The sequence below is a fragment of the Nuphar pumila genome, chromosome 2 (genome assembly GCF_984573655.1).
Source record: "Nuphar pumila chromosome 2, dmNupPumi1.hap1.1, whole genome shotgun sequence".
Lineage (NCBI taxonomy): Eukaryota > Viridiplantae > Streptophyta > Magnoliopsida > Nymphaeales > Nymphaeaceae > Nuphar > Nuphar pumila.
In genome coordinates, this window is record NC_143250.1 from 73,148,082 (window position 1) to 73,175,575 (window position 27,494).

At 37.3% G+C, this 27,494-nt stretch overlaps 1 protein-coding gene across 1 annotated transcript; it reads right to left on the reverse strand.

Annotated features, from left to right (window-relative positions):
* Positions 1-303: 303 nt before the first annotated feature.
* LOC149845756 (appr-1-p processing enzyme family protein) lies at positions 304-27,494 on the reverse strand. Its single transcript, XM_089995978.1, has 7 exons — positions 27,110-27,494; positions 11,930-11,978; positions 11,402-11,504; positions 11,212-11,307; positions 11,010-11,084; positions 10,835-10,904; positions 304-661 (listed from the first exon to the last, which is right to left on the reverse strand). The coding sequence occupies exons 1-7, from the start codon at positions 27,428-27,430 to the stop codon at positions 593-595; spliced, it is 783 nt and encodes a 260-aa protein (XP_089852104.1). The 5' UTR covers positions 27,431-27,494; the 3' UTR covers positions 304-592.

The following is a 27,494-nucleotide window of genomic DNA, read 5'->3' on the forward strand; positions in this document are numbered from 1 at the left end:
TGGAAGCCAACCAACATGTGATCGGTGACGAAGGCGGTTTCCTTCGGTCTGATAGTTGCGAATATTTCACTGACCTAAGAATAGGCTTGGGCTGGCCACTCTTAAGACCTGGGTTTTTATAGTCACCCCGTATCATCAAACATCCAATCAGAGATGAAGCATGTGAGGGCCATCAGCCTTTTTGAACGGCAGCAAGAAAACTGCTATTACGTGGATGGATTACTTACATAACTGCCTCCGTTGAACACATTTAAACTAGACAACTTCAATGCTTAAACAGCTATGCAGAATAAGAGAGTCCAGTTAAACAAACCAAACCTTTCTTTTTAATTAGAAGAAATGGCTAGTCTTAGGGAAACCCCAGAAGTTATAACAAGTTTTAACCAGACAAACTGCAACCAGTGTAGCTATGCTTCACGGAGTCTGTTGGCCCAGTAGGTCCAATAGTCTTTGCTATTTAGTGGATTTACACTACATACAAGAATATCTGCATGGTTATGTCCATAAAATAAAGGAAAGGGATCTGGATGCACGACTCGGACCATTTTCCATTCCAGCTCCCAATAGCTAATGGAAAAATGGTGAGCAGCTCTCACAAAATTCCATTGGCCTTCTCCAACCAAGCATTATATGCATCATCTGAGAACATAACAAAATGGACCTGCACATGGCAAATGGAATCAGGGTTAGAAATCTCAAATCATTTTAGTTCTAAAGCACCTCTCTCTCTCTCTCTCTCTCTCTCTCTCACACACACACACACACACACACACACAGGCGTTGTCACCTTCCATGGCCATATGTGAATGTTAACAATGTAGACCACAAATTTACCATTGCATATCCTTGTTCAATTGTCATTGTGGTTTAATTCATCGTCACAAATCAATGACATCTTACTAAATTTACAAGAAACAAATTAGAAATCATTGTGCATTTCCAAAGTAGATAATAAAAGGGAACGTATGACCACGTGGGTAAGGAACCCCCTAATTGGAAATCACAGCAGGAGTTTGTTTTGACCATATCTAACCTTGTGGATGTGTTCAAGATGGTAAAAATAGTAGGAACTGACTGTTGGATCATATTTTTTCAAAGTAAAAATACAATTTTATGACGGTTGAAATTTTGGTATTGTAGGGGTTGATTTTTCAACCCCTGCAAAATCTTACATACACGTTGAAATAACATGATCCAAGCACCGATTTCTACTAACCCAAACATTTAGATGGCATCTTGAGGGTTAGATATGCAAAAAACATTAAAAATTAAATATATTTCAGATTTTTACTAGGGGTTCTTACAAGCGAGGATAGCAAACAATAACCCAATAATAAATATATCATTTGTACAATACAATATGAAGACTGGAGGTATGTGAGGGTATAAATTTGTGGTGAAAATTGTTAACATTCACATATGGCTGTGGATGGTAAAAGCTGCATGAACACACATAGGCACACACAAAAAAACAAACAAACACAAGTTCAGGGTAAATCAGTGGCCTTTTGCATCATGAAGAAAATCCAAAATCTTACATCTCCATGTCTGTCACATGGATATATGAACATGGGGTGCGACCATTTTTATGAAATTTCCAGTATGACCAAACAAAATGGAGATCAAAACGGAATATCCAGGTGACTATACCATAAATATCTTTTTCAAATTGGGAAGAACACAATTGAAATTACATGAGGAACATCTCAATTTTTGAAAAGCCTCTAGATTCTAAGTAGCAAATGATGATGGAGAACAAAGTTCACTGGCTAAAAGAAGGGGGATTAAATACCAAAGAAATCAATGATTGAGCATTATTTGGGAACATGCAGAAACTCGTGTTTTGATAACATAGGTGAAAATCTTTACTAATGGGAATTCTAACTGAGCCCACGGGTTTCCCTGTTTTGATTAAATAAGAATGGAAAACACAATTAAGCCAATCCATACTTTATCCAAAAATGAGGACAACTATGACCTTTATTTAAAAGAAAACTTGTCACCACTTTCCTTAGGTGGTAGCAGTGGCGGAGTCAGAAGTTTTTCGTTGGGTGGGCAGACTTCGGGTCTCGGGGACAATCTTGAAGGACGGTCCATTTATTCGAGGGACAGGGCCGGCAATCAGAGGAGGCAGGGAAGCAGAGCCCCTGCCGACAATCGAGGGACAGAGGGGGCAAAGCCCCCTATCGAGAAGGGCTGGCAGAGGCAAGGGTGGCGGGCACCCATGCCAAGGTTTCTAATTCGGGGGGGGGGGGGGCACCCATGCTTGATTTTTTAGAAATCGGCTCTTGGATCGTATAATTACAACATGCGAGCAAGTTTTTTTAGTGTTTGAAAATAAATGGCCTAGAACTTTCATTAATATTTAAGCCTCAAAAAGTTATATTTTTTCGTCTGGAATGTGTTGGTTCCTAGCAAATGTGCTATGTGGAACACATGTGCGGTCAGATTTGTGAAAGTAGTATAGGAAATATCCAGTTTGTACCCAAATTGCATATTTAGTAGTTTGTATCATGTATCTATTTTGTGTGTGGTTTTTACTTATTTTTAAAAAATGTTTTGTGCTGTTGATGCAGTCTCTACTTCAGCTAGACAAAAGGTATTTCTCTTTAAATTTTCTTTGCCAAAATTTTTACTGGATCTTTGGAAAAGAGTGACTATTTTTCAACTAAGAATGTTGCTGATAGCAATATTAGTGAATGGTGACTGACAAGTTAGAACACGTGCTAGCACGTGCTAGCACACACACAGTCTTTCTTTAAGATATTGACCTTTCTCAATGTTGGTTTATGCAAATGAGAAGATTGTCGTTGTAAAGTAGGCAAATTATAATGAGGACGAGAATCAAGTCTAGGATGTCGTGGTAAACAAGAAATTGAAGAAATGCTTGGCTCACCATGCCCACCCCCCTTGCCTCGGTTTCTAATTCTGGGGTGGGCGACCGCCCACCCATACCCACCCCTGGCTCCGCCACTGGGTGGTAGGGAGCGTACTGACCATTCATTTCTAAGAATCTCTACTGAAAGCGTTCTTGTTTACTGCCTAATTCCACAGTTATAACAACACCCCCTAAATTTTTTTACATTTGATGGAATACCCCACCTGGGGTTAATTACATTGTTGAGACCATACAAGAAAAATTGCTTCGGAACAACTATGGATTAGTCTTACTTGGATAAAGCAGCTGTTTAGAAGGCATAGTGAGATTAACTGTCTTTCCATATTTTTGGGGATATTACAAAACAAAATTATTCTCATGTTTATATAGATTTATCACAAGTCATTCATTGTCCCCACTCTTAAATACTATGCCCATGAAGTCACCTCAAAGTTCTCACTGAATTATTGGGAAGTCCAGATCCACCTCCTAAATTCAAGGGCATCTTCAAAAATATTAGTTTGGCCAACATGGCACATGAAGCTTTACAGCCAATGAAGATTGAAAAATCAGAGACTTTCTGATACGAGTTGGTCAGGAAAAAGCATTCCATCAGGTGGATTAGGGATTCTAAATGCATTTGGCAGACAAAATATGGTTTTGTAATGAATGGCACCAGCAGGTGCACATCTCTCTGTAAAATTGTCTATGAAAAGACAATACACATACGAGCACAAAGAATATGAAAAAGGATGTGCACGAAGGCACTCTCACAATACTTGAACAAATACGCAAAGGCGTAAAAATAATAAACATGCACAATGGCATGTATTTTATAGAAGGAACCGAATGCTTGAGACTCTCAAGCTTAACAATATACAAGGAGGAACACCCCTATTTATACAAGAAGTGGGAGGTGCTTGGGGGCTCCCCAACCTTTTTGAAAAAGCAAAAAGGAAAAAATTAAAAATAAAAGAAATTAAAAAATAAAGAAAAAGTTACAACATATTCCAAATGGAATATGCGCAAAAGTGTAAAAGAACTAAAATACCCTTTTCGGGTAAAAAGGGGAAAAATGTATAAATATATACTTATACATAGAGATACGTATACATATAACATATGTATACGTATCTCTAGGTATATAAGTATATATATTTATACTTACAATAATGTTTTTGAGTATACATTTTAACACCCCCCCTCAAACTTACAGTGTGATAACCGCAAGTTTGTTAAGAAGGAAATGAAATCTAGGCGAACAAAGTGCTTTTGTGAAGAAGTCCGCAAGTTGATACTCAGACGTCACGTATGGCAGATCAATGACCTTCTTCAAGTATTCTTCCCTGACATAATGGCAGTCCATCTCTATATGCTTTGTTCGCTCGTGAAATGTGTGGTTCTTGGCAATGTAGATTGCACTTTTATTGTCACAGCAAAGCTTGGTTGGTTCTTTGACAACTACTCTCATATCTTCCAAGAGGCTTCTAATCCATACTATTTCCATGGTGGTAGATGCCATGGCTCTATATTCGGCTTCAGTGGATGACAGGGAGACCTTTTGTTGTTTTTTGCATCGCCACGAGATCAAGGACTCACCTAAGAAAACACAGAAACCAGTGGTGGAGTGACGGTTACTAGGGTCACCTCCCCAATCTGAGTCAGTATAAGCAAACAATTTCAATTCAGAGGAAGATGATAGAAATACTCCCTTATTTACCGTTCCCTTCAAATATCTGATGATGCGGAGCACAGCACTCATATGAATGGTTGTAGGAGCATGCTGAAACTGACTGGCGATGTGTATAGCATGTGACAAGTCGAGTCGAGTAATGCTAAGATACATTAAAGACCCTACCAACTACCTGTAAGGGGTAGGATCGGTTAGAGGCACACCGTCGTCAATCTTCATTTTTGCTCCCACAACTTCAGGAGTTTCGCATACTTTGTCATCAGAAATACCTGACCTATCAATAATCTCGCAGGCAAGTTTAGATTGAGATAGAAAATAACCACGTTGCGAATAGGCAACCTCAATTCCAAGAAAATATGTCAGAAAACCTAAGTCTGACATCTCAAATTTTGAAGTCAAGACGGACTTAATACCCTTGACTCCTTGAACATCATCACCTTTTATTAACATGTCATCAACGTAAAGTAATAGAATTACAATCCCTGCATTAGATTTTCTAGTAAACAAAGCAGTGTCAGTATAACATGATGAAAAACCATTTTCCAACATTACACTGGTAAATCTATCATACCAGGCTTTGGGGGCCTGCTTTAAGCCATAGAGAGCCTTACGAAGACGAAGAACTTTATCCTTAGGAATTATCATGCCTGGTGGGGCATCCATATATACTTCTTCGTTAAGATCACCATTTAAAAAAGCATTTTTAAGATCCATTTGAAAAATGTTCCAATTTTTAATAGATGCAATAGTAATAAGACACCTAACGGTAACCATCCGAGCTACAGGGGCAAAGGTTTCTTCGTAATCAATTCCATACTCTTGCCCATACCCTTTAGCAACTAACCGAGCTTTATACCTTTCTAAAGAACCATCACTCTTAGTTTTAACTTTAAAGACCCATCGATAGCCTATAGTTTTCTTTCCTATAGGTAGAGTTTGAAAATCCCAAGTTCCTACCCTTTTAAGAGCGTTAAGTTCACTTTGCATGGCATTTTGCCATTCTATACATTTATTAGCTTCTGCAAAATTTCTTGGTTCGAAATAAGAGTGAATAGCACTAAGACAAGCCCTATATCGGGGTGAAAAAGAATCAAACGATACAAAGCGGGTTGGAGGTCTTCTATTTCTTTCAGATCTTCTATGGTCAAGAGGAGTGGAAAGCTCACTATATTGATCAATAGCACTTCTAAAGGTGTCTTGGTTTCTACGAGAGTAGGTAATAGGCTCACTTGGAACTCTACTTTCTGGATCATTATGTTCACCAATATCTTCATCATTTTCCTCATCATGGTTTAATGATACATCATCATCACTGGATATGTCATCATTACTAGATAACAAGTCAAATAAGGAGTAATCAAAATTTTCTTGTTGAGAAACATTTTTTTCAAAACCACTCTCATTTTCTAAAAAAGTTACATTTCTAGAGACATATAGCTTATCTTCTCGAAGATCGTAACAACGAAACCCTTTTTGAGTTTCGGAATAACCAAGAAAAGCACAAGGGATAGCCTTAGGTGAAAGCTTGTCATTCTTATCCGTAAGTATGAAACACTTACATCCGAAGACCCTTAACCTATTATAATCAGGTTCAAGCTTATGTAGAATCTGAAAAGGAGATATTTTGCCTAATAACCTAGATGGTAGACGATTTATTAAATAAACAGAAGCAAGGGCTGCTTCGGCCCAAAAGTTTTTAAGAATATTTTGAGATATAAGAAGAGTCCTAGTGGTCTCAATAATGTGCCTATGTTTCCTTTCAGCCAACCCATTCTGTTGAGGTGTTTTAGGACAAGACCTTTGGTGAATAATATCGTGATCCTCAAGGTATACCTTAAAGTGATTGGAGAGATATTCTCCCCCAGAGTCACTTCTAAAAATCTTTATGTTGCTATTGAATTGATTCTTAATCATTGAGTGAAAATTTTTAAAACATGAAAACACTTCATGTTTAAACTTAAGAAAATATATCCACGAATAACGAGAAAAGTCATCCACAAATATTACATAATAAGAAAAACCTCCTTTTGAAACCACAGGTGCGGGTCCCCAAACATCTGAGTGAACAATTTCGAAAGGTTTGGAAGAGAACATAGTTCTTTGCTCAAAAGGTAAGCTGCGCATTTTTCCGAGAATGCAGTCTTTACAAGAAAAAGAGCTTTTACATAGGTCTTTTGCAAAATGTAAATATGATAACTTGGTGATATTAGGATGACCAAGTCTTTTGTGTCATACATTTATATCTTTATGTCGGGCAACATTACACAAAACTTTTGGAACTTGAAGAGATTCCATATAGTATAGATCTCCTCTTCTAAAGCCTTCCCCAATCAACTTCCCGGACTGGCGATCCTGTATTAAGCATTTGTCACAAGAGAATTTAATATCACAGCCATGGTCCGTGAGTTGAGAAACAGAGAGGAGGTTTAAGTTAAGTTTAGGTATAAATCTGATTTTTGAAATAGAAAACTCTTGAGTTTCAAAATTACCTATTCCTTTAATTTCAAGAGAGGTTCCATCAGCAGTGGAGACATAAGATGGGGAACGATTTTTCAAATAATCGGAAAGTGACAAAAAGTTTGGGGATATATGAAAAGATGCACCAGAGTCCAAAAGCCAAGAGATTTTACCTAGAGGAGAAGACGTGGATACGGCCGCACCGGAGGTAGATCCCTTGAGGAGAGGTTGAAGGGCTTCCACTATTTGATTTATAGAAAGGGTCTCATTTGAAGATGCCTCATCCTTCGGTGGTACCCCAGTAGTAGCCATAGCTAGAAGTCTCTTCCATTTAGGACAAACGGGTTTGATGTGTCCCGGTTCTTTACAAAAATGACAAATAGTTTTGCTATAGTCCCTTCTTCCTCTTTGACCACCATTTTCACCTTGATTTTGGAATTTAAAATGAGGGGGACGATAGGTTTTTACATTGATTCCGGGTCTTGATACGACATTGACCTCACTATGTTCTTCAATATTACAAGGGACCGCAAGAACATTTGGTCCTTGTTTACATAAATTCATACGAGTCTCTTCACCACTTAACTTGGTGAGAACATCTTCAAGAGAAGGGGGAGTGAAAGAGGAGAGAAGAGATGACCTTATTTGCTCAAATTCGGGCCTTAGCCCATTTAAGAAGTTGAAGAACCGATCTTCTTCAAGTTGCTTATGACGGAGCTCAATTGCCTCTCCACTCCATTTAGGTTCAAGCATTGCAAGCTCATCCCAAATAGAGGAAAGATCGGCAAAGTATTCCCTAATCGTCATTTCACCTTGGGAGAGAGAGATAGCCTTCTTTTGAAGGTAATACTTGTGAGAGAGATCCCTTGAGGTGTACATTTTTTCAAGATAATGCCAAGCTTCCGATGCCTTTTTGAATTTAATAATGTTGGCATTAATCTTGGTTTCTACGGATGAGAAAAACCAAGAGAGAATCTTGAAATTCTTCATTTCCCATTCATCGTGTTTCTTGGAGTATTCTTCAAGAGCTTTGGTTCTTTCTTCTCCCTCAAGAATCTTGATTTCGCCTTCTTTAACTATGGTAATCTTGGGTTCCGGTTCCGGAATAGTGCCAAGAACATATCCCCATAGGCCTTTCCCTTTTATATGAGCCTCCATATTTCCGGCCCAAACATGATAGTTGGACCCATTTAATTTGAAACCAAGAGCAAAATGGGACTCTTTTTCACCCATTAAAGAGAAGAGAGATAGAGAAAAAAGCGTACCAACACAAAAATTCCAACACCAAATTTGCACAAGATCCTTCTAAAATATTTGAGAAGAAAGATCCACTACTTCAATCTCCAAGAATCGGAAGACACATTTTTCGAGGCACTCGAAAAAAAGGAGAATCCCACGATCTTCAATAATCAACCTTGCTCTGATACCATGTAAAATTGTCTATGAAAAGACAATACACATACGAGCACAAAGAATATGAAAAAGGATGTGCACGAAGGCACTCTCACAATACTTGAACAAATACGCAAAGGCGTAAAAATAATAAACATGCACAATGGCATGTATTTTATAGAAGGAACCGAATGCTTGAGACTCTCAAGCTTAACAATATACAAGGGGGAACACCCCTATTTATACAAGAAGTGGGAGGTGCTTGGGGGCTCCCCAAAGGAGTCGTTGGGGAGCTCCCAACGGTCACAATTGTGACCGTTGGGGGCTCCCCAACGACTCTATTGGGGAGACCCCCAAGGCACCTTTTTGAAAAAGCAAAAAGGAAAAAATTAAAAATAAAAGAAATTAAAAAATAAAGAAAAAGTTACAACATATTCCAAATGGAATATGCGCAAAAGTGTAAAAGGACTAAAATACCCTTTTCGGGTAAAAAGGGGAAAAATGTATAAATATATATACTTATATATAGAGATACGTATACATATAACATATGTATACGTATCTCTAGGTATATAAGTATATATATTTATACTTACAATAATGTTTTTGAGTATACATTTTAACACTCTTCTGTCTCCTTTTGGTATTGATCAAAATTTGGATTCACTTTCAATTAAACCAAAATATTTTTTGGCATAGTAGAAACTCCTTGACTTAAATGATTATATAGGATGAGATAGGTTCAGAGAATCAATTACTGTTTAATCCTTCTGCTCTGGATATCTGATCTATGCTGATAACATTTTGGTTTTTGCTGTTCACCTATTCTGTAGCTTCCAATTCTGACATTGATAACATGGCATGTCCTCTTTAAGAACTGGTTTCAGTTGAACAAAAGATTTATAGATGGAATCAATCACAGTCTACAGCTTATTCTCTCTCTATCTATATATATAAGAGAGAGAGTAATGTGTATTTTCCAGACCTCCCAGATTGTCTCAGACCCCTTTAGAAAACATATTGGTATGTATTTTTTTGCTTAATCCAAACCCATAAATGTGGATTTTATACTTTATTTAGTAGAAAACATGTATTAGTTTAAATATATTTTACGTTTAAATGTGTTTTTAACTCAACAAAAAAAACATCGGTTCATATTGCACCAAAAACTTGATTAACTAAAAATCAAGAATTCTTGTTAAATTGATTCAATTCAAAGCATGGTTTTTAGTGAATAAACAGTGATACACACATCTACATGTTTGTATTAAGCAAAAAACACATACAAGTATGTTTTTTAAAAGGGTCTGGGACTAGGGATGCACAATAAACCGAGCCGGCTCGAGCTCGGCTCGGGCTTGACTCGGTTAAGCTCGTCCGTGCTTTAAATGAGCCAAGCTTGAACATGGTTCTAAGGATCGGACGAGCAAACGAGCCGAGCTTGATCAGCCTACCGAACTCGATAAAGCTCGGTAGGCTCGATAAGGCTAGAATACAAGTATATATATATATAAAATATATTTGCAATTCTATTCAACAAGTTATTGTTAGTGTAATGGGTAGGCTGTTCGGTTTTTATCAAAAGGCTCGTAGTTTGAATCTCGTTTTTCACTTTTTAATATAGAGTACTTTTAGTACGTATATATTATTTTCGGTGTCAATGACTAAAATATATGCTTTGGCTTAGTGGTGGGTCACTTGAGAAACTTAAGAGAAGTTTGGGTTCAAAACCCACCTTCAACAATATTTTTAAAAAATGATTTGTTTTTGGAATGCCTTGAAGCTCGGCTCGGCTCGGCTCGAGCTTGGAACTGAGCCAGGTCCGGACAAATCCATTTGAGCTCGAGCCGAGCTTCAACAAATATATTTTGCAGCGAACCGAGTTCGAACAGCCCAGGCTCGGCTCGAACTCGGCTCTTGTGCATCCCTATTTGGGACGGTCTAAGAGATAAAAGTTTGGAAGATACACGATACTCTTTCTCTCTATGTCACATAGGTGTGGGTGCGGATGCGGCGATGTGGCACTTTAAAAAAACTTGGGTGCAGGGGTGCTGGGAGGATATATATATATATAACTTTTAACAGTTTTAAGTTAACACTATGTGTATTTGTGCGCATTTATGTATTTATATATAATATAGATAAAAATGGACTTGATTAGGTTTAACTGAATCTACTTTTGGATAGAAATGAACCTCAGTGTGGTTGACTTCACCTAACACAAAGGAAGTTGTGTCCAAGTGTCGCACCCGGCTGGGTGCGGGTGCGACGCCCTGTTAGAAGAGTCTGTGTAACATAGCTCTCTCTCTCTATATATATATATATATATATCTTTTATTTTGAAATATTTTCATGCTAACTACATTAATGAAAATAATGAAAAATGACATTGACGACAAATACGATAGCAATACCTCTTTAAAATCATCAGCGAACTCCTTAATGGTTGATATAGCTACAACAGAAGCTTCAGAAAGAGGATATCTGTAAAATTGGACATAAGATATGAATTAATCTTGCCATTGCTCTAAAGCATGTACAGTACTTAAAAAAGTAGCAAAACTCATAGAACTCATCCCCAACATTTACCGGAAAACGCCACATGAGATGGCAGGAAAGGCAATGTATTGAATGTGATTCTCTTTTGCAATCCTTAAGCAGCTCCTAAAAAGAAGTTTATAATTGATAATTTAATGATCTCTTTGTGTTATGGAAAAATGATTTAGGATTGAAAGTCTTCAAAAGTAGTTGCACGGCCATATCAGAAGTATCTATAACAATGGAAATATACCTATATGCACTTCGAAGTGAAGCCTCTGGATGTTCATCAATGTCATAGATTGGTCCAACTGTGTGAATTACGCGAGAGACTGGTAATTGATAAGCACTGTAAGTATTCAAAGAGATGCAACATCAGCATTTTCAAGTTGGAATGGACAGAACACAGACTGCAGCAGAAGAGCACAAACTTCAGTAACTACCCTGTGATCCTTGCTTCACCAGTAGGGCAGCGAACTCCAGGTCGCACTTCTGAGACGTTCCAACATGCTTCACGAAGTTCTGGCCCAGCAGCCCTGTGTATAGCTGAAACCAGAGTTGTCAGTCGGGGAAGCGGGAGCGGGAAGCAATTCGGGAAACAAAAACGGGAAGCGAGAAACTTCCAAAATTTTAGGAAGCGAGAAGCGCGGGACGACTTACAAGCGAACTAAGAATCGTCTCGGAAGCGACCTAGGAAGCGAGGGGCAAGCGAAAAAAGAGAAAAAATAAATAAAAATAAAAATGAAAACACAAAAAATATGAAAAAAGAAGGGGAAGCGCGCTTCCCAATTCTTTTTTGTCCTTCATTGCACGTTTCGGAAGCGCCATATTTTTCACTTCCGAAACGCGCTTTGGGGAAGCACGCTTGCCCATGCCCTATGGCGCTTCCGGTAACCCTGGCTAAAACAAATATTTTGCAGTCTCATAAACCATTCACGAAAACAAGCCACTTTTCCAAGTTTCATAGCTACCTCCATCCACTCCACCACCTCCAAGCATACGTTCATTAGCTGCATTAACCTGTTCCAGCAACGGAATTACTTCCATGAAAAGAGTAAATAGAACGAGCTATGCAATCTTTCTCACACATACAAGGAGAGAGAGAGAGAGAGAGAGAGAGAGAGAGAGAGAGAGAGAGAGAGAGAGAGAGAGAGAGAGAGAGAGAGAGAGAGAGAGCATCCTTCATTTTAAATCATTCCATGACAGAAAACACCATCTAAACCTTGGATATAAAAAGGACATGATTTAGCACATAACCTGTCTATGTGATGAAAAGATGCCATTGTACAGTGAATTTTTTATTTTCTAGTAGGGCTTCGGAAGGTTCAAAGAACAACAATCCAAAGTTGATGCTTAATCCTAAACTCCTTCTCTGGTGTTCCATCAAAAACCAAATCATGCGATTTCTTCAACTTTTCCCTTCAGACTACATACTAGTCGACATAAACCAATATACACCCATGCTATTACTTATCCCTCAAGAAATGTCACTGATGAATGACCGTAGAAAAATAATGAGTCATCATTAGGAAGCATATAGCTGCAAAAGTGATTCATCTTATCTTCCCACAACTAGCCTGAGGAGATGATCCACCAATAAGACAATGAGTTTGATGATGTGGAAATATCCCTGACCCATTAGTAGTACTAAGCTCTCATGTCGCCCTGAACAAGCATATAGCATCTTGCCAACCTTGCTTGTGACTGTATGCTTGCATGTACAGTATATAATTACGAGGTAGCATTATCTGCTTCCAAATTTGCACCATTCAAATAACTGTATGAGAATTTCCATTTTACATTTGCAAAAATAGGAAAGCAAGACTGAGTGCTGCCACCTACTTAGGCAAACAATCAGATCTAGTTGGTAGAATGATTTAGGAAAAAATCAACATCAAGGATAAAGATAATTAAGTACTCCAGAACTAAATCCTTACAACAAACAGAAGAATTAGAGTGTCAGATTGCTTGCATTTTCGTTAAATGCTACCAATAGTTCATAGAGTTTAAGAGGGTTTATGATCTCATAATGCAAGGAGGGGCTTGAATCAAGACATACCCAGCACCTATGTCACATGGACACTTCGCTTAGCATGTGTATCCTGTATCAACACAAAAAGACACTCGGACATTTCATGGCCACAACATGATGCTTCATGGGCACGGTCGAACCAGTTTCACACAATCAACATTGTGTCATTAGCTTTATCTATTTCCTTTTATTTATTTACTTATTTCATATGCACTTTCATTCTTTTTCTTTTAAAATTTGTCAGCAATTACATTACATTTCAATTTTGATTTCAATTTACTTTCATTATTTGATGTTCCTAATTATAGCGGTTTAGAATTGTTGTTTTATAGATACACACACATACATCTGTGTGTGTACAGCCATGTCCCTTTGTCCTAATTATTCAAAATTATTGAATCTTACCAAGCGAACCCACATCTTGTCCTGCTCCCGCATCTAGATCCATGTGATATAGCCCAGCATGTTCAATATGTGATCATAGTGAACACAAAACCTTTTTTACATGTTTTACTTCTGTTTCATGGATCTTCAAAATGAGAAAGATACTATTTTGCACATAAAATAATGTGCAATACTAGTACTAGAATGACATCTTAGTTCCTTCTTCACTTCTGGATCATATTGGAGTGGAATGATGAATTTATTTCCTTGCCTCTTTGCTAACAAATAAAAATATCAGAGAATGACAGGATATATGAAATCTAAATGCCATTTGAAATAGCTTAATCAGATCCTACTGCATCACCAGAAATCCTCCACCAGGTTCAGACACTTTATCATGACTGATTTGGTTATTCCCATAGAACAATCCATAGATATGTCAATCGACACCTTAGTTGCTATGTCACAGGGATTCGGCCAGCCGGGTGCCGCACCCCCGTCGACGCGATGCGATTCGGGTGCGGCACCCGGTGAGGTCAAATCGATACTGGGTGCAGTCAACGCACCCAGGGTCTTAACAGTACAATTTTGGACTTAAAAAATAAAAAATAAAAAATAAAAAATAAAAAAAAAATCCCCAATGAAATGGGACTGGGAGGGGGTCAGGGCAAAAAAATCCCCCCCCCCTCCCGACCCCGACGCCTCCTCTTCTCCGTCTCCAACCCAGCAGCGCGGCAACTTCGGTGCGGTGACTCCAGGTATGTCTCTTTTATTCTCTCTCTCTCTCTCTCACTCTTCTCGGCTAAAGCCCCGCCCCGCCTCTCTCTCTGTGTACCTCTCTCTCCTCCGTCTGTGTATCTCTCTCTCCCCAACCTCCTTCAATCTTTCTCACTCAAAGGTGGTCATAACTTGTTTGATGGTGCCGGATGAGTAGCTTCTACCAACTTTTTTTTTTATTTGATGATGAGGAACTCTTGTCGAAGCTAGAAAAACCTCGGGTGGAGCCCAACGACCACCCTACCTTACATCTATGACTGTGAGCCATGGCGCCTCATTTCAGTACCCTCACAAGCACCCTTCTGGTCATGCGGGCAACCACTCATCTCATGAGTTATACTTTTGATGTTTTTCTTAAAAAAAAGGGCGTACCCAAGCGTGCGTTGCCATTGCATAAAAAATGACCTCTCTCTCGTTGTGGAGATAGAAGAACCAAAACTGTGGTTTTTATATTTCTATGATAGTTTTCGACAAAATTATATCTTGAAGCTAACTACATATTAAAACTATGACCTTGAGCCAACAGTAAGGTTTGAAAACACTATAATAAAACAAAGTTGGGGGGTTTTCTTGTTGAAATTTGTTGTTTTGCTTTATCATTGGCCATGTCTAAATTTGCTGTTTTGACTCATGGTTTATGTGATCGTTCAATCCGCTGTAATCGTTGCCATGGTTAAAATGCCTGGTTTTCGTGAAACTTGGGAACAAAGTGTTGTTTTTCATGGGGGTGTTTCGTATATGTGTTATCATCAATGCACGAACAAAATGTTGCCTTTTGTATCTCTGCATCTATTCTTACTGAGATTGTTTTAGGATTTTTATGCAAGTTGGTGCCTTGAAATTGGTCTGTTGAGTCTTTTAGTTGCTTTTGTTTCATATTTTTTGTGACATGGGTTTGTGCATACATCAATCTTTATTTCAACTAGTTGGACATATGGGGTTTAACCCCTTAATTTTGGAACACATTAGTGCTAGATTGGTCTTTGCTTCTGTTCACTTTTCTTGGGCATATAAGTTGAGTGCAAGAAAGCAATATTGTTGAGTTTACATGAAGAATTTCCTCCTTTTTTGGGCTTTCCTTTTCGTGTGTTAATTATAAAATCTATGGTGATTTCTTTCTCTCATGAATATTCCGTATGTCATTTTTCTGATTTTGTTATTTATGAGTTCAGTACTTTCATTGATGATTATTGTTTCTGTTTTCCTCTATGAATTTTACAACAACAACTACGCCTTCATCCCAAAACAATTGGGGTCAGCGATATGAACCAACAAAGAAAATCATTCTAGGTCTTCCACATGAATCCTTCTCCTTCAATCATTTCTATCCAATGCCATGTCCTCGGTGAGGTTCAAAGCCTTCATATCCTTTCCTATCATCTCCATCCAAATCTTCCTAGGCCTACCCCGACCTCTTTTAACTAATATATTTTCCCATTTCTCCATCCTTCTAACTGGAGCATCATTAGGCCTTCGCCGAATATGTCCAAATCACCGTAAACGATTCTCTCATCTTATTTTCAATGGATGCAACGCCTACCTTCTTACGTATCTCCTCGTTTCGAATCTTATCTTTTATTGTATTTCCACACATCCATCTAAGCATACGCATCTCAGCTACACTCATTTTTTGAATATGATGTCTCTTGGCAGACCAACATTCCGTACCATATAGTAAAACGGGCCTAATAGTCGTCCTATAAAACTTTTCCTTCAATTGCAATGGCATTCTACGATCGCACAATACTCCAGTTGTACTTTTCCATTTCATCCACCCAACCTTTGTCCTATGATTTACATCTCCATCAATTTCTCCATACTTTTGAATGATAGATCCCAAATATTTGAAACAATCATCCACCGGTATTTCTTGCTCACCAAGCTTCACTACACTCCCATCACTACTTCGTTGCTTACTAAACCGACATTCCATATATGCTGTCTTACTCTTACTCAACTTAAAACCTCTTTCTTCCAATGTCTGTCTCCATAATTCTAACTTAGCATTAACCCCAGCTCTAGACTCATCAATCAAAACAATATCTTCAGCAAACAACATACACCACGGCACATTTTCTTGAATTGATCTCGTAAGCTCATCCATCACTATAGCAAATAAAAAAGGGCTTAAAGCAGATCTTTAATGTAACCCAACCGTTATAGGAAAATTGGTTGTCACCCCACCACAAGTGCGGACATTGGTTACTACTCCATACATATCCTTAATTATACTAATGTACTTGAGAGAAACACCTTTCTTCGTCATTGTCCACCAGAGAACGTTTCTAGGTACTCTATCGTATGCCTTCTCCAAATCAATAAAAACCATATGCAAATCTTTGTTCCTCTCTCTATTTCTCTCAATAAGTTTAAGAAGATGTATAGCTTCCATAGTTGATCTTCCAGGCATAAAACCAAATTGATTCTCTGATATCATGACAATCTTCCTCAACCTAGACTCAATCACCCTCTCCCAAAGTTTCATAGTATGACTCATGAGTTTTATACCACGATAGTTTGTGCAATCTTGTATATCACCCTTATTCTTATATAGAAGCACCAAAGTACTCTTCCTCCACTCATTAGGCATCTTATTTGTCCGCCAAATCTTGTTAAACAGATTTGTCAACCATTCTAAACCTTTCTCTCCCAAGCATTTCCAAGCCTGGATAGGTATACCATCTGGGCCAATTGCCCTTCTAGATTTCATTTTCTTCAAAACCTCTGCAATTTCTTTCTTTTGAATCTTGCGCATGAAATCACGATTCATCTCATGAAAAGAAATGGACAAGTCTCCAAGATCCTGAGCATGACTTCCATTAAATAGCTTATCAAAATAATCTTTCCATCTCTCCTTAATCTCATCATCTTTGACTAAAACCCTTTGTGTTTCATCTTTGATACATCTAATCATACCCAGATCCCTCAATTTCCTATCTCTCATCTTTGCAAGCCTATAAATATCCTTCTCGCCCTCTTTGGTATCCAACTTGTCATAAACCTCCTTATATACCTTATCCCTCGCGTTTCGAACTACTTTTTTAGCTTCCTTCTTTGCTATCATATACTTCTCCAAATTCTCATTATCACAACTCCACTCTCTTTTAACCTTAATAGCTATTTTGACATCCTCGTTCCACCATGATGTATCCTTACATAGCGATGCACCGCCTTTAGACTCACCCAATACCTCCTTAGCCACCTTTCTCATGTCACCCGCTATCTTATTCCACATTGATTCTGAATCCTCCTCGAGACACCAATCAACTTCCTTAACTACCTGCTCTACAAACATTCTTTGTTTAGCTCCTTTCAGTGCCCACCACTTAATTCTAGGATCTATCCTATGTCTATCCCTTTTGCGGCATTGTCTAATTCTAAGATCTAAAATTAAGACTCTATGTTGTGTAGCTACACTTTCTCCCAGTATAACCTTATAATCGATGCAACAACCCCTATCTCTCTTTCTAAGTAGGAAAAAATCTATCTAACTCGTATTAACCCCACTTTTAAATGTTACTAGGTGAGACTCCCTCTTCCTAAACCAAGTGTTTGCTAAGATCATATCATAGAACAAACCAAAATCTAAAATCCTTTCTTCACTTTCGTTTCTTTTTCCTATATCATAGCCTCTATGGATACTCTCAAATCCATCCCTACTAATGCCTAGATGTCCATTAAGGTCACCGCCGATGAAAAGCTTTTCACCATAAGATATCCCTTGTACTACTCCATCTAAATCTTCCCAAAATTGACGCTTAATGGAATCATCTAAACCTACTTGAGGTGCATAAACACTAATAATATTAATAATATTCGTACCTAATACTAATTTAATAAGTAAAATCCTATCACCCTTCCTACGGACCTCAACTACATTATCTATAAACTCACGACTCGTAACAATCCTTACTCCATTCCTATTTTTATTTATTCCTGTATACCAAATCTTATATCCCCGAGGTTCTATCACTTTTGCCTTCTCACCTACCCATTTGGTCTCTTGTAGACATAAAATATCAATCCTTCTCCTACACATAACATCTACTAACTCTACAAACTTACCAGTTAAAGACCCTATGTTCCAAGTGGCTAACCTAATTTTATGGTCTTGGACTAACTTCTTTACCCCCACCCATCCAACAAAGTGAGGGAACCCTTGCCTATTTGACACCACACCCGGGCGCCGGTGTGACGCGTCGCTTTTGAGCGACGATTTAGCAACCCTTGCACATTTATCACTGCCTCCGGGCCTATAGAGTACAACGCGTCACTCAGTAGGGAACGCCCCAACGAAATTCTCATATTGGTTCATATTCATAGGGTATGACTAAGTTTTTATGCTGACTGTCACCAGCCTACCGCAACCTTCCTCCTTTATCCGAGCTTGGGATTGACAATGTATAACTAAACAGTTATACACAAGCAGAGTTTTTCCTCTATGAATTTTATTTTAATATAATATATATTTTTGTTTTAAGGACAAAAATGACGGATAAAGAGAAGGGACTTGCGTCATCCTCATCCCCACATATAAGTTCTGCTGCCAGTGTTGCTGGTAGTGGTAGTGATAGTTGAGTGTTGACTCAAGTTTGTTAGCTGCAACATGTGATGATGGGGTCACTATGAGCACTTATGGATAAGCTTCAAAAAACTAGAGGAGGTGGTGGAAACAAGAGATTTCGACAAGCTTTGTGAGAGAGATTATGTTGGGTCTTACACAAGAGTTAAGGTTCATTTGTTAAAGATATCAGGACATAGCATTTTATGATGCAAAAGAGTTGATGAGGCAATGCGAAGACAATACAAGATGAATATGAGAAAAAGAAGACACCAAATGATTCTTGTGCAATTAGTATACCCTTTTTAAGCCACCAAGAAGAAGCTAAAAAAAAATTGATGTAAAAAGTAAAGGAAGAGGAACAATACAAGCATCATTCAATACATATGAAAGGAAGGAGATGGACAAAAAAAGTAGGGAGGTATTTTAATTCTATTTCACTTTCATTTAATACAGCTAAAAATTCTTATTGAAAGGATTTAGTTACTTCACTGGTAAATTGTAACTTGAGTGGCTATGTACCTTCAATCTTTAAAAAACTACGAACGACAATTCTTGCAGAAGAGAGAGCAAATGTTGAGAAATTGCTAGAGATTAAGAAATTTTCATGGGAACAAAATGAAGTTTCCATTGTTTCTGATGGGTAGGCAAATATTCAAAGGTGTCCACTAATTAATTTTATTGCTTCTTCACTTAGTGGCTCAGTATTCTTAAAAGAAGTTGATGCATCTGTGCAATATAAAAATGTCGAGTATTTGAAGAGATTGTTCATAGAAGTAATAAAAGAAGTGGGTGATCAGAAAGTAGTGCAAATCATCACAAACAACGTTCCAGTTTATAAAAGTACAGTATTAAGTTCGTAGAGTGAGTATACTCATATTTTTTAACCTTTTTGTTTAGCACACAACTTGAATTTGACCATCAAGAGCATTTGCAACCCCAAAGAAGAAAAAAATTCACCAACATATGTTTTATGTTCATGGATTGAGGAATTAGAAAAAAATGTCAAAAGCATTAGGAATTTTGTTGTCAACCACCATCATGCTAATGCTATATTTAATAGGCATTCTGATATGAAATTGTTGAAGGTTGTTGAAACACGTTTTGCGTCCATCATTGTGATGGAGAAAAGAATTAAGTAAAGAATGTTTTGGTTAACATGGTGACTAATGAGAATTAGACATTCTATCGTGTTGATGATGTTGTCAATGCTTAAGAAATTAAGAAATTCATTGTTGATGATGAGTTTTGGGATAAAGTCGTATACTTCCTTCAGTTTACGTGACCTATTTGAGAAATGTTGAGAGAAGTTGATAAGGATGAGCCCATGCTTCACAAATTTTATGAAATGTGGGATAATATGATTGATAAAATACAAGTTGTAGTTTTCAAGCATGAGGGAAAAATCCTGCATTTGATGAATCAGAATTTTTTAATCATATTCATTGAATTTTAGTTAGAAGATGGGACAAGAGCAACACTCCTTTGCATTGCATGGCGCATTCTCTCAATCCCAAATATTATGCAAAAAAGTGACAGGAAAGTGGTGTTAGTCATATCCCTCCAAATTTAGACCCAGAGCTATCAAGCATAGAAATATGTGTATGGCAAGATTTTATCGAAAATCACATATTTTAAATCAAGTCACAGAAGAGTTTAAAAAATTTTCATCTTCGAGATTATATGGATAAACATTAATAGTGAGAGAGTAGGAGAATAACGATCCTATCACATGATGGTCAACATTTGGATAAGAAACACCTCTTCTTCAATGTCTTGCATTGAGATTGCTATCCCAGTCTGCTAGTTCATCCTGTTGTGAAAAAAATTGGAGTACATATTCTCAAATCCACAACATGAAGAGAAACAAACTCACCAGCAAGCTTGCAGAAGATTTATTATATGTTCATTCTAATCTTCGACTATTTTCACAAACCAATAATGAATACATGTACTAATTGCTCTCTTGATTATTTCTTAGTTTCTTCATTTAAATATACTTGTATTTAACATTTTCAAATTGGGTTTGTAATGCAGACAAGAATGGTTCAAATTTTGGGATATAAACCCAGAAGAGTGTAACTTAGAGGGAGCATGATTTCAACATTACAAACATGGACTTATCTGACACTAGTCTTCCTTATGATGCATTTGATGATGAAGCAAAAAATTATTAGGATTTATTACCTCATCATCATATACATTATGTAGGATATACTTTTGGTTTGCTTCTTTTATTAGTATATTGTATAATTTATTTCTTTTTTGCTTTACTTGTTTGATTGTTTCAATAATATATTTAGGTTGATTTAATTATGGTGTTAGTTTTTATGATGAAGAATAAAATTGTAGATTGTTAATTTGATTTATTGCATGCATGATGAATTGATTTAATGATATTATGATAATTGTTTTTTATTTCATTAGTGTTACAATTAACTGTTAATATATATATATATATATATATATATATATATATATATATATATATATATATATATATATATATATATATATATATATCCTCCCGCACCCTCGCACCCAAGTTTTTTTAAAGTGCCGCATCATCGCACCTGCACCTATGTGACATAGCTTAGTTGGGATTTGTAAAGGCTGCATCAGTCTTGGGAAGCCATTGTCATTGTGTTATTTCATTGACATTCTTCAAATCCAAAGACAAATCAAAGCATATTTTTCCCTAGGCTATTCCCATAGAAGGATCAACAGACTGTTACATGGTCTAATGAATTCCAAAATGTCCACCTATTCGGCTGTCATGGGCTTCCTCAAGAACATTGTTTTACAAAGATGACATTGGTCCCACCACAAGATTACTTTCCATGTAAAATCTCTAGCAACCCAAACATGCCTTGGAGGTGAGTTAGGATTTTGTCAAGTTGTTGGATTATAACTTGCAATTTCAAGTTCATGGTGCTTTGCATCCATTCACGATGGAATTGGACCTGTGATTGCTTTCAGGGTTGCTGCTTCATGTTGATGAGATAAAGCATCTACTAACTTATTATCCTTTCTAACTCCTATATAGAATTTCATAGTCATAACCAAGTCATTAGCAAGGCATTTTGCTGTCAAGAAATGTCACTTGCTCTAGAAAATATGTAAGACATGGTATGTGAATTTTGATGTGTCTTCCTGTAAAGAAACAAGAATCTTTCAATCAGACTCAATATGCTCACCAAAGATTCAAAAGAACACGCACAAGTGTCCACACAAGGGGTATTTCACAAGAAGACTAAAATAAATATTATTTTATTCATCAAGAAGCATATTATTGTTTAAGAGAGGGGGAACACCCCTATTTATATACAAGCAAGAGGCAAGGAGAGGGACTCAAAAGAGTCGTTGGACTAGCTCCAACTGCTGGAAATAGAGCCGTTGAAGCTAGTCCAACGACTCCTTTGTCTAGTCAACAAAGTGTTGACTAGATCAACTCTAGTTCTAAATGAACTAGATAAAATAAAAATATAAAAATAAAATAAAGGAAATAAATATATATATATATATATATGTATATATGTGTATAATTTAACACTCTCCCTCAAACTTATGGTATGATAAACGAAAGTTGTTCTAAGAGAAAGTGGAATCGGGGGGCAACGAGAGGTTTGGTGAAGAAATTTGTTAACTGATACTTTAATGTAACATAGTTCATTTCAATATGCTTAGTACATTCATGAAAAGTACGACTGTTGGTAATGTAGATTGCACTCTTGTTGTCACAACACACGCAGAAGACTCCTGTCACTTGAACTCCCGTATTAGCCAACCTTCTGAGCCAGACTACCTCTATCGTTGTGGTTTCCATGGCTCGATATTCAGCCTCAGTTGATGAAAGCGAAACCTTTTACTGTTTTTTGCATCGTCACGAAATCAAAGATCCACCTTAAAAAAATACAAAAACCAGTTGTTGAGTGCTTATTATTGGGATTCTCTTCCTAATCAACATCAATATAAGCAATTAAATCTAAAGAAAATAAAGTAGACAAAAAAAGCCTCGAGAAAGATAGGTTTTAATATATCTAATAATACACAAAATTGCTCATATATGAACAGAAGTGGGAGCATGCTGAAATTGATTGGCTGTGTGTACAACGTGTGTTATATGATTATATCAGGTCTAGCAATTGAAAGATAAGAGAGTGCTCCAATAAGCTATCTGTATGTAATAGGATCTTCAAGAAGTTCTCCATCATCAATTCACATCTTGGTGTTGGCAATCTTAGGGGTATCAACTCTCTTATCATCTGTGATTCCAGACTTGAAAACAATGTCAAAAGCAAATTTAGACTGAGATAATAAATATGTTTTAAGAGAGTAAGCAACTTTGATTGCTAATAAGTATTTCAAGAAGCCTAAATTGGTCATTTCAAAATGTTTTTTGAGAAGGTTTTTAATATTTTCAACTCTCTGTTTATCTCCTCCAAGATGATCATGTTGTCCACATAGAAAAGAAGAATACTAATAATACCTGCATCAAAAATCTTAACAAACAATACAATCTCAATTAAATAAGTTCTAAATCCAATATCAAGCATAACTCGACTAAACCGATCATACCAAGCCTTTGGGGTTTGTTTAAGTCCATAGAGAGTCTTTTTCAAACAAAGAGCTTTACCCTTAGGAACACTTATACTTGGTGGTGCCTTCATATAAACTTTTTCAACTAGGTTTCCATTAAGAAAAACATTTTTAACATTCATTTGAAATATAGTATATTTTCAAACAAATGCTAAGGCTACAAGAGTTCTAACTAGGGGTGGCAAAATCTGACACGACCCGCCAACCCGCTTCTTAGCCGGGTTTGGCTTAAACGGGTTCGTATCGAAAACGGGTCGACCCACCTAACCCGTTTATTAAACAGGTCGGGTTCGTGTTAGGGATATGCCAACCCGCCAACCTGGCTGACCCGTTTAATAAACGGGTTAGGCGGGCGAGTCAACCCGTTTACCCGACCCCGACCCGCCCGCCAACCCATTTACCCGAACCGACCCGCCAACCCGTTTACCCGACCCGACCTGTTTATTAAATGGGTCGGGTTCGTGTTGAGGTATGCTGACCGCCAACCCTCCGACCCGACCCGCCAACCCGACCCGATTGCCACCCCTAGTTCTAACAGTGGTTATTTTAGCAGTTAAAGCAAAAGTTTCCTCGTAATCTATGTCATATTCTTGAGAATATCCCTTGGCAACTAATCTGGCTTTATATCTTTCAAGAGTTTCATCGCTCTTGGTTTTAATCTTGTATACCCACCTACGATCTATAGGTTTCTTTCATTGAGAAATATCATAAATGGTCCAAGTATTAGCCTTTCCAAAGCTTAACTCTATGCTCATGGCTTCTACCCATTTAGAATGTTTTTTAGCTTGAGTATAAGTTAAAGGTTTCATATATGAATGAATTAATGCAGTGAATGCCATGTATTTTGAAGAAAAAGAGTCATACGACAAAAACTTTTCAGGTAGTTTAGAAATACTAGATGATCTTTTGGTCTGTACTTCAAGTTGTTTAACATATTTCTCTAGTGCACATGGTTGATTAAGGTCCCTATGCCTAGAATATTGTAAATAGTTTTTGTTCCTATGGGTTTGCTCTTTAGTAATTATATCATCATGACCATTATCAAGATCACATTCATCAAGACCACTATCAAGATCACATTCAATATCACATTTTTCATAACTTGAAATCAAATCAAATAAGAATGAGTAGTCATCTACTTCCTCGGTCTTTTCATAGTAAAAAAAACTTTTCTTTTATAAAAAAGACACATTTCTTGAAACATATAGTTTTTTACTTTTAGAATCAAAGCATCGATAGCCTGTTTTATGATCTGCATAACCTAAAAAGGCACAGTGAAAACAAAACATTTGCATCAAAAAACTCTCAATTTAGAGTAATCAAGAGCTAATTTAAAAAGTTTTTCAACTAGTGTTATATTTTGCAAAGAAGATGGCATTCTATTAATAAGATATGTGACCGTTAAGGCTGCTTCAACCAAAAAATCCTTTGGTACTTGACTGGATACCAACAAAGTTCTATTTGTTTCTAATGATGTGTCTATGTTTTCGTTCAGCCAAACTATTTTGTTGTGGTGTGTGAGAACAAGACTTTTGATGTGTGATGCCATGTAAATTCAAATAATCATTAAATTCTTTTAATAAGTATTCTCCCCCTAATCAGTGCAAAAAATAAAAATATCATTTTTAAACTTAATTTTGGCTAAGTTGTGAAATATTTGAAAATGAGAAAAGACTTCAGACTCATGCTTAAAAGAAGTAGATCCAAGTATGCCTAGTGAAATCATCAATAAAAATCACATAGTATGTATATCCACCATTTGATATAATTGATCTTGGTCCCCAGACATCTGAATGTATTAACTCAAGCGGTCTAGAGGAAATAAAAGTTCTTTCGTGAAATGGTTATCTCTTCATTTTACCAAGGATACAAACTTTATATTTAAAACTTTCAGAGTTACACAATTTTTTCATATTTGAAAAATATTGAATTTTGGATACATTAGGATGACCAAGTCATTTGTGCCATAAATCCAAGCTAATTTTTTGAACATTGCAATAAAAGGTATCCTTAGTATTTCCAAAAAATCCATGTAGTAGAGGCCTCTTTCTTTATGACATTTCCCAATCAACTTTCCTGACTGACGATCCTACACCCAACAACCAATAGAAAAGAATGAGACATTACATTCATGGTCAGATATTTGAGAAACAGACAAGTGATTTAAATTTAATTTAGGTATATACTTTACTTTTAGAATAATAAATCTTTTAGAATTTTGTGAAGTATTTTCGAAATTTTCAATTCCTTTTATTTCAAGAGATATACCATCGGCTATAAAAACATTTGATACACTTGAGTTGGTAAGACATTCAGATAAAATATTTTAATTGGGGGTCATATGAAACGAAGAACTAGAGTCAAGAAGTTAAGGAGTTTTACTGGGATCAAAGAAGGAAAAAATTGCGGCCCCAATCGATGTTCCATTTGAGGAAGATACTCCTTTAAGAAGAGGTTGAAGAATCTCCATAAGTTGTGACATGGATACAGGTGCATCATGAGATTTGTTCAAATCACCTAGTTCTTGACAAGAACCAACCGAAGCTACCTTCTTTTCTTCCCGTTTTTTAAATCTAGGACATTGAGATTTGGTATGTCCCTGCTCATGACAATTATAACAAATAATATTTTTCTTGTCATACCCATTGCCTTGTTTTTCATGTGGAAGACCCAGAATGATTTTCTTTGTTGGTTCATATCACCGACCCCAATTGTTTTGGGATGAAGGCGTAGTTGTTGTTGTACCCATTGCCTTGTTTCTAATAAGGTTTGTTGTCAACCTCATTTCCTTGTTTCCAATAAGGTTGTTTGTAAGGACACATGTAGTTTTTCGGTCTATAGACGACTAAAACAGAGTCATCTTGATTTTTCAAAGGATGCCCTCTTAGCCTATTCTCCTCCATACTCATGGAAAAGTATTGCACATTGTAGGCCATCGAATTTTGAACCCTCATGGATGGATTCAGCATCTTCAAAATAGTGGAAACCAGCTTTAGGATCATGCTTTTCAATGAAAAAAGCATGATTTTATGACCAGGGAAAGTATTGCACATTGTAGGCCATTGAATTTTGAACCCTTATAAAAACCTGCATACACGTCTCTGATGATTCAGGAGCCATTTCTCACTAAGTAAAACCTGTAGATCACATATGTAAGGTTGGTTTCATGAAAAACAACCACCAAAATGAAAAAATGGGAAAAAAAGAGGTGTTTGTACCCCATGTCCACATTACCAAATATATAGGGTATATGAGATGGTTACAAAAGAGGATATGCAAAGTTCACAAATAAATCTATTTGAGTTATAATTTACAATAGGTTTCCATCGTCCTTGGGCATCCTTATTTATCCTCTTAAATGTAGCTCATATATCACGATTGCCTTCCATTTGCTTCTCATTTGGTAAATCTCATTTTTGATCTTTTTCGATTCAAGGTTTCCAAACAGAGCCTAAACCGAGTTCCCTTCGAGTGGGAAGATCCACATGGCTACATATATAGGTACCAACAATTCCTTTCAGTTAATCATTCTGAAGAGGCGAACAACATATAAACTGAATTGATTCACCTGGAAGGCAAGCCTGCACATGCCAATCTACCAACCAAAAAAAACCCGACGAAATCTCTCACTCCTACATCAGAATGAACTCAGCAACAGAAGAAAGAACAAATCGAGCAATTTGATCACCACCAACTAAATATCAAAGCCATGAACTCAACAACAGAAGAAAGAATAACCGATCAAAATCCATTCGGCAGAGTGAAAACCCTAATTCACAGAGAGAGAGAGACGCTCACGATCGCGTCGGAGGTGCCATCGACGGACCATGTGGTGATGTCGCCCCGCTGCAGCTTCAGCAGACATGTCGAGGAGAGGCGGAACGCCACCAGCCGGTCCTTCGCTCCACCGCCGCCCTCCATGGCTCGAGCGCCTGCGGAGAAGATCCCTCTGATAGACGGGAAAGAGAAGAATAAGTACCTCGATGAGACTCCGGGCGATCTAGGATTCCGGGGATGGCTCGGAAGAGATCCGACGGCGGAGGGTTCGCGGATTACGGCACTCTGCGTCCACGCTTGACTACGGACGCAGAGAGAGGAGCAGCGACGGGTCGTCGCCATCGCTCTAACAATTGGTGCGCCACCGCTTTTGGACAGCTCAGATTTTAATCTGTGCTCCCCCTCA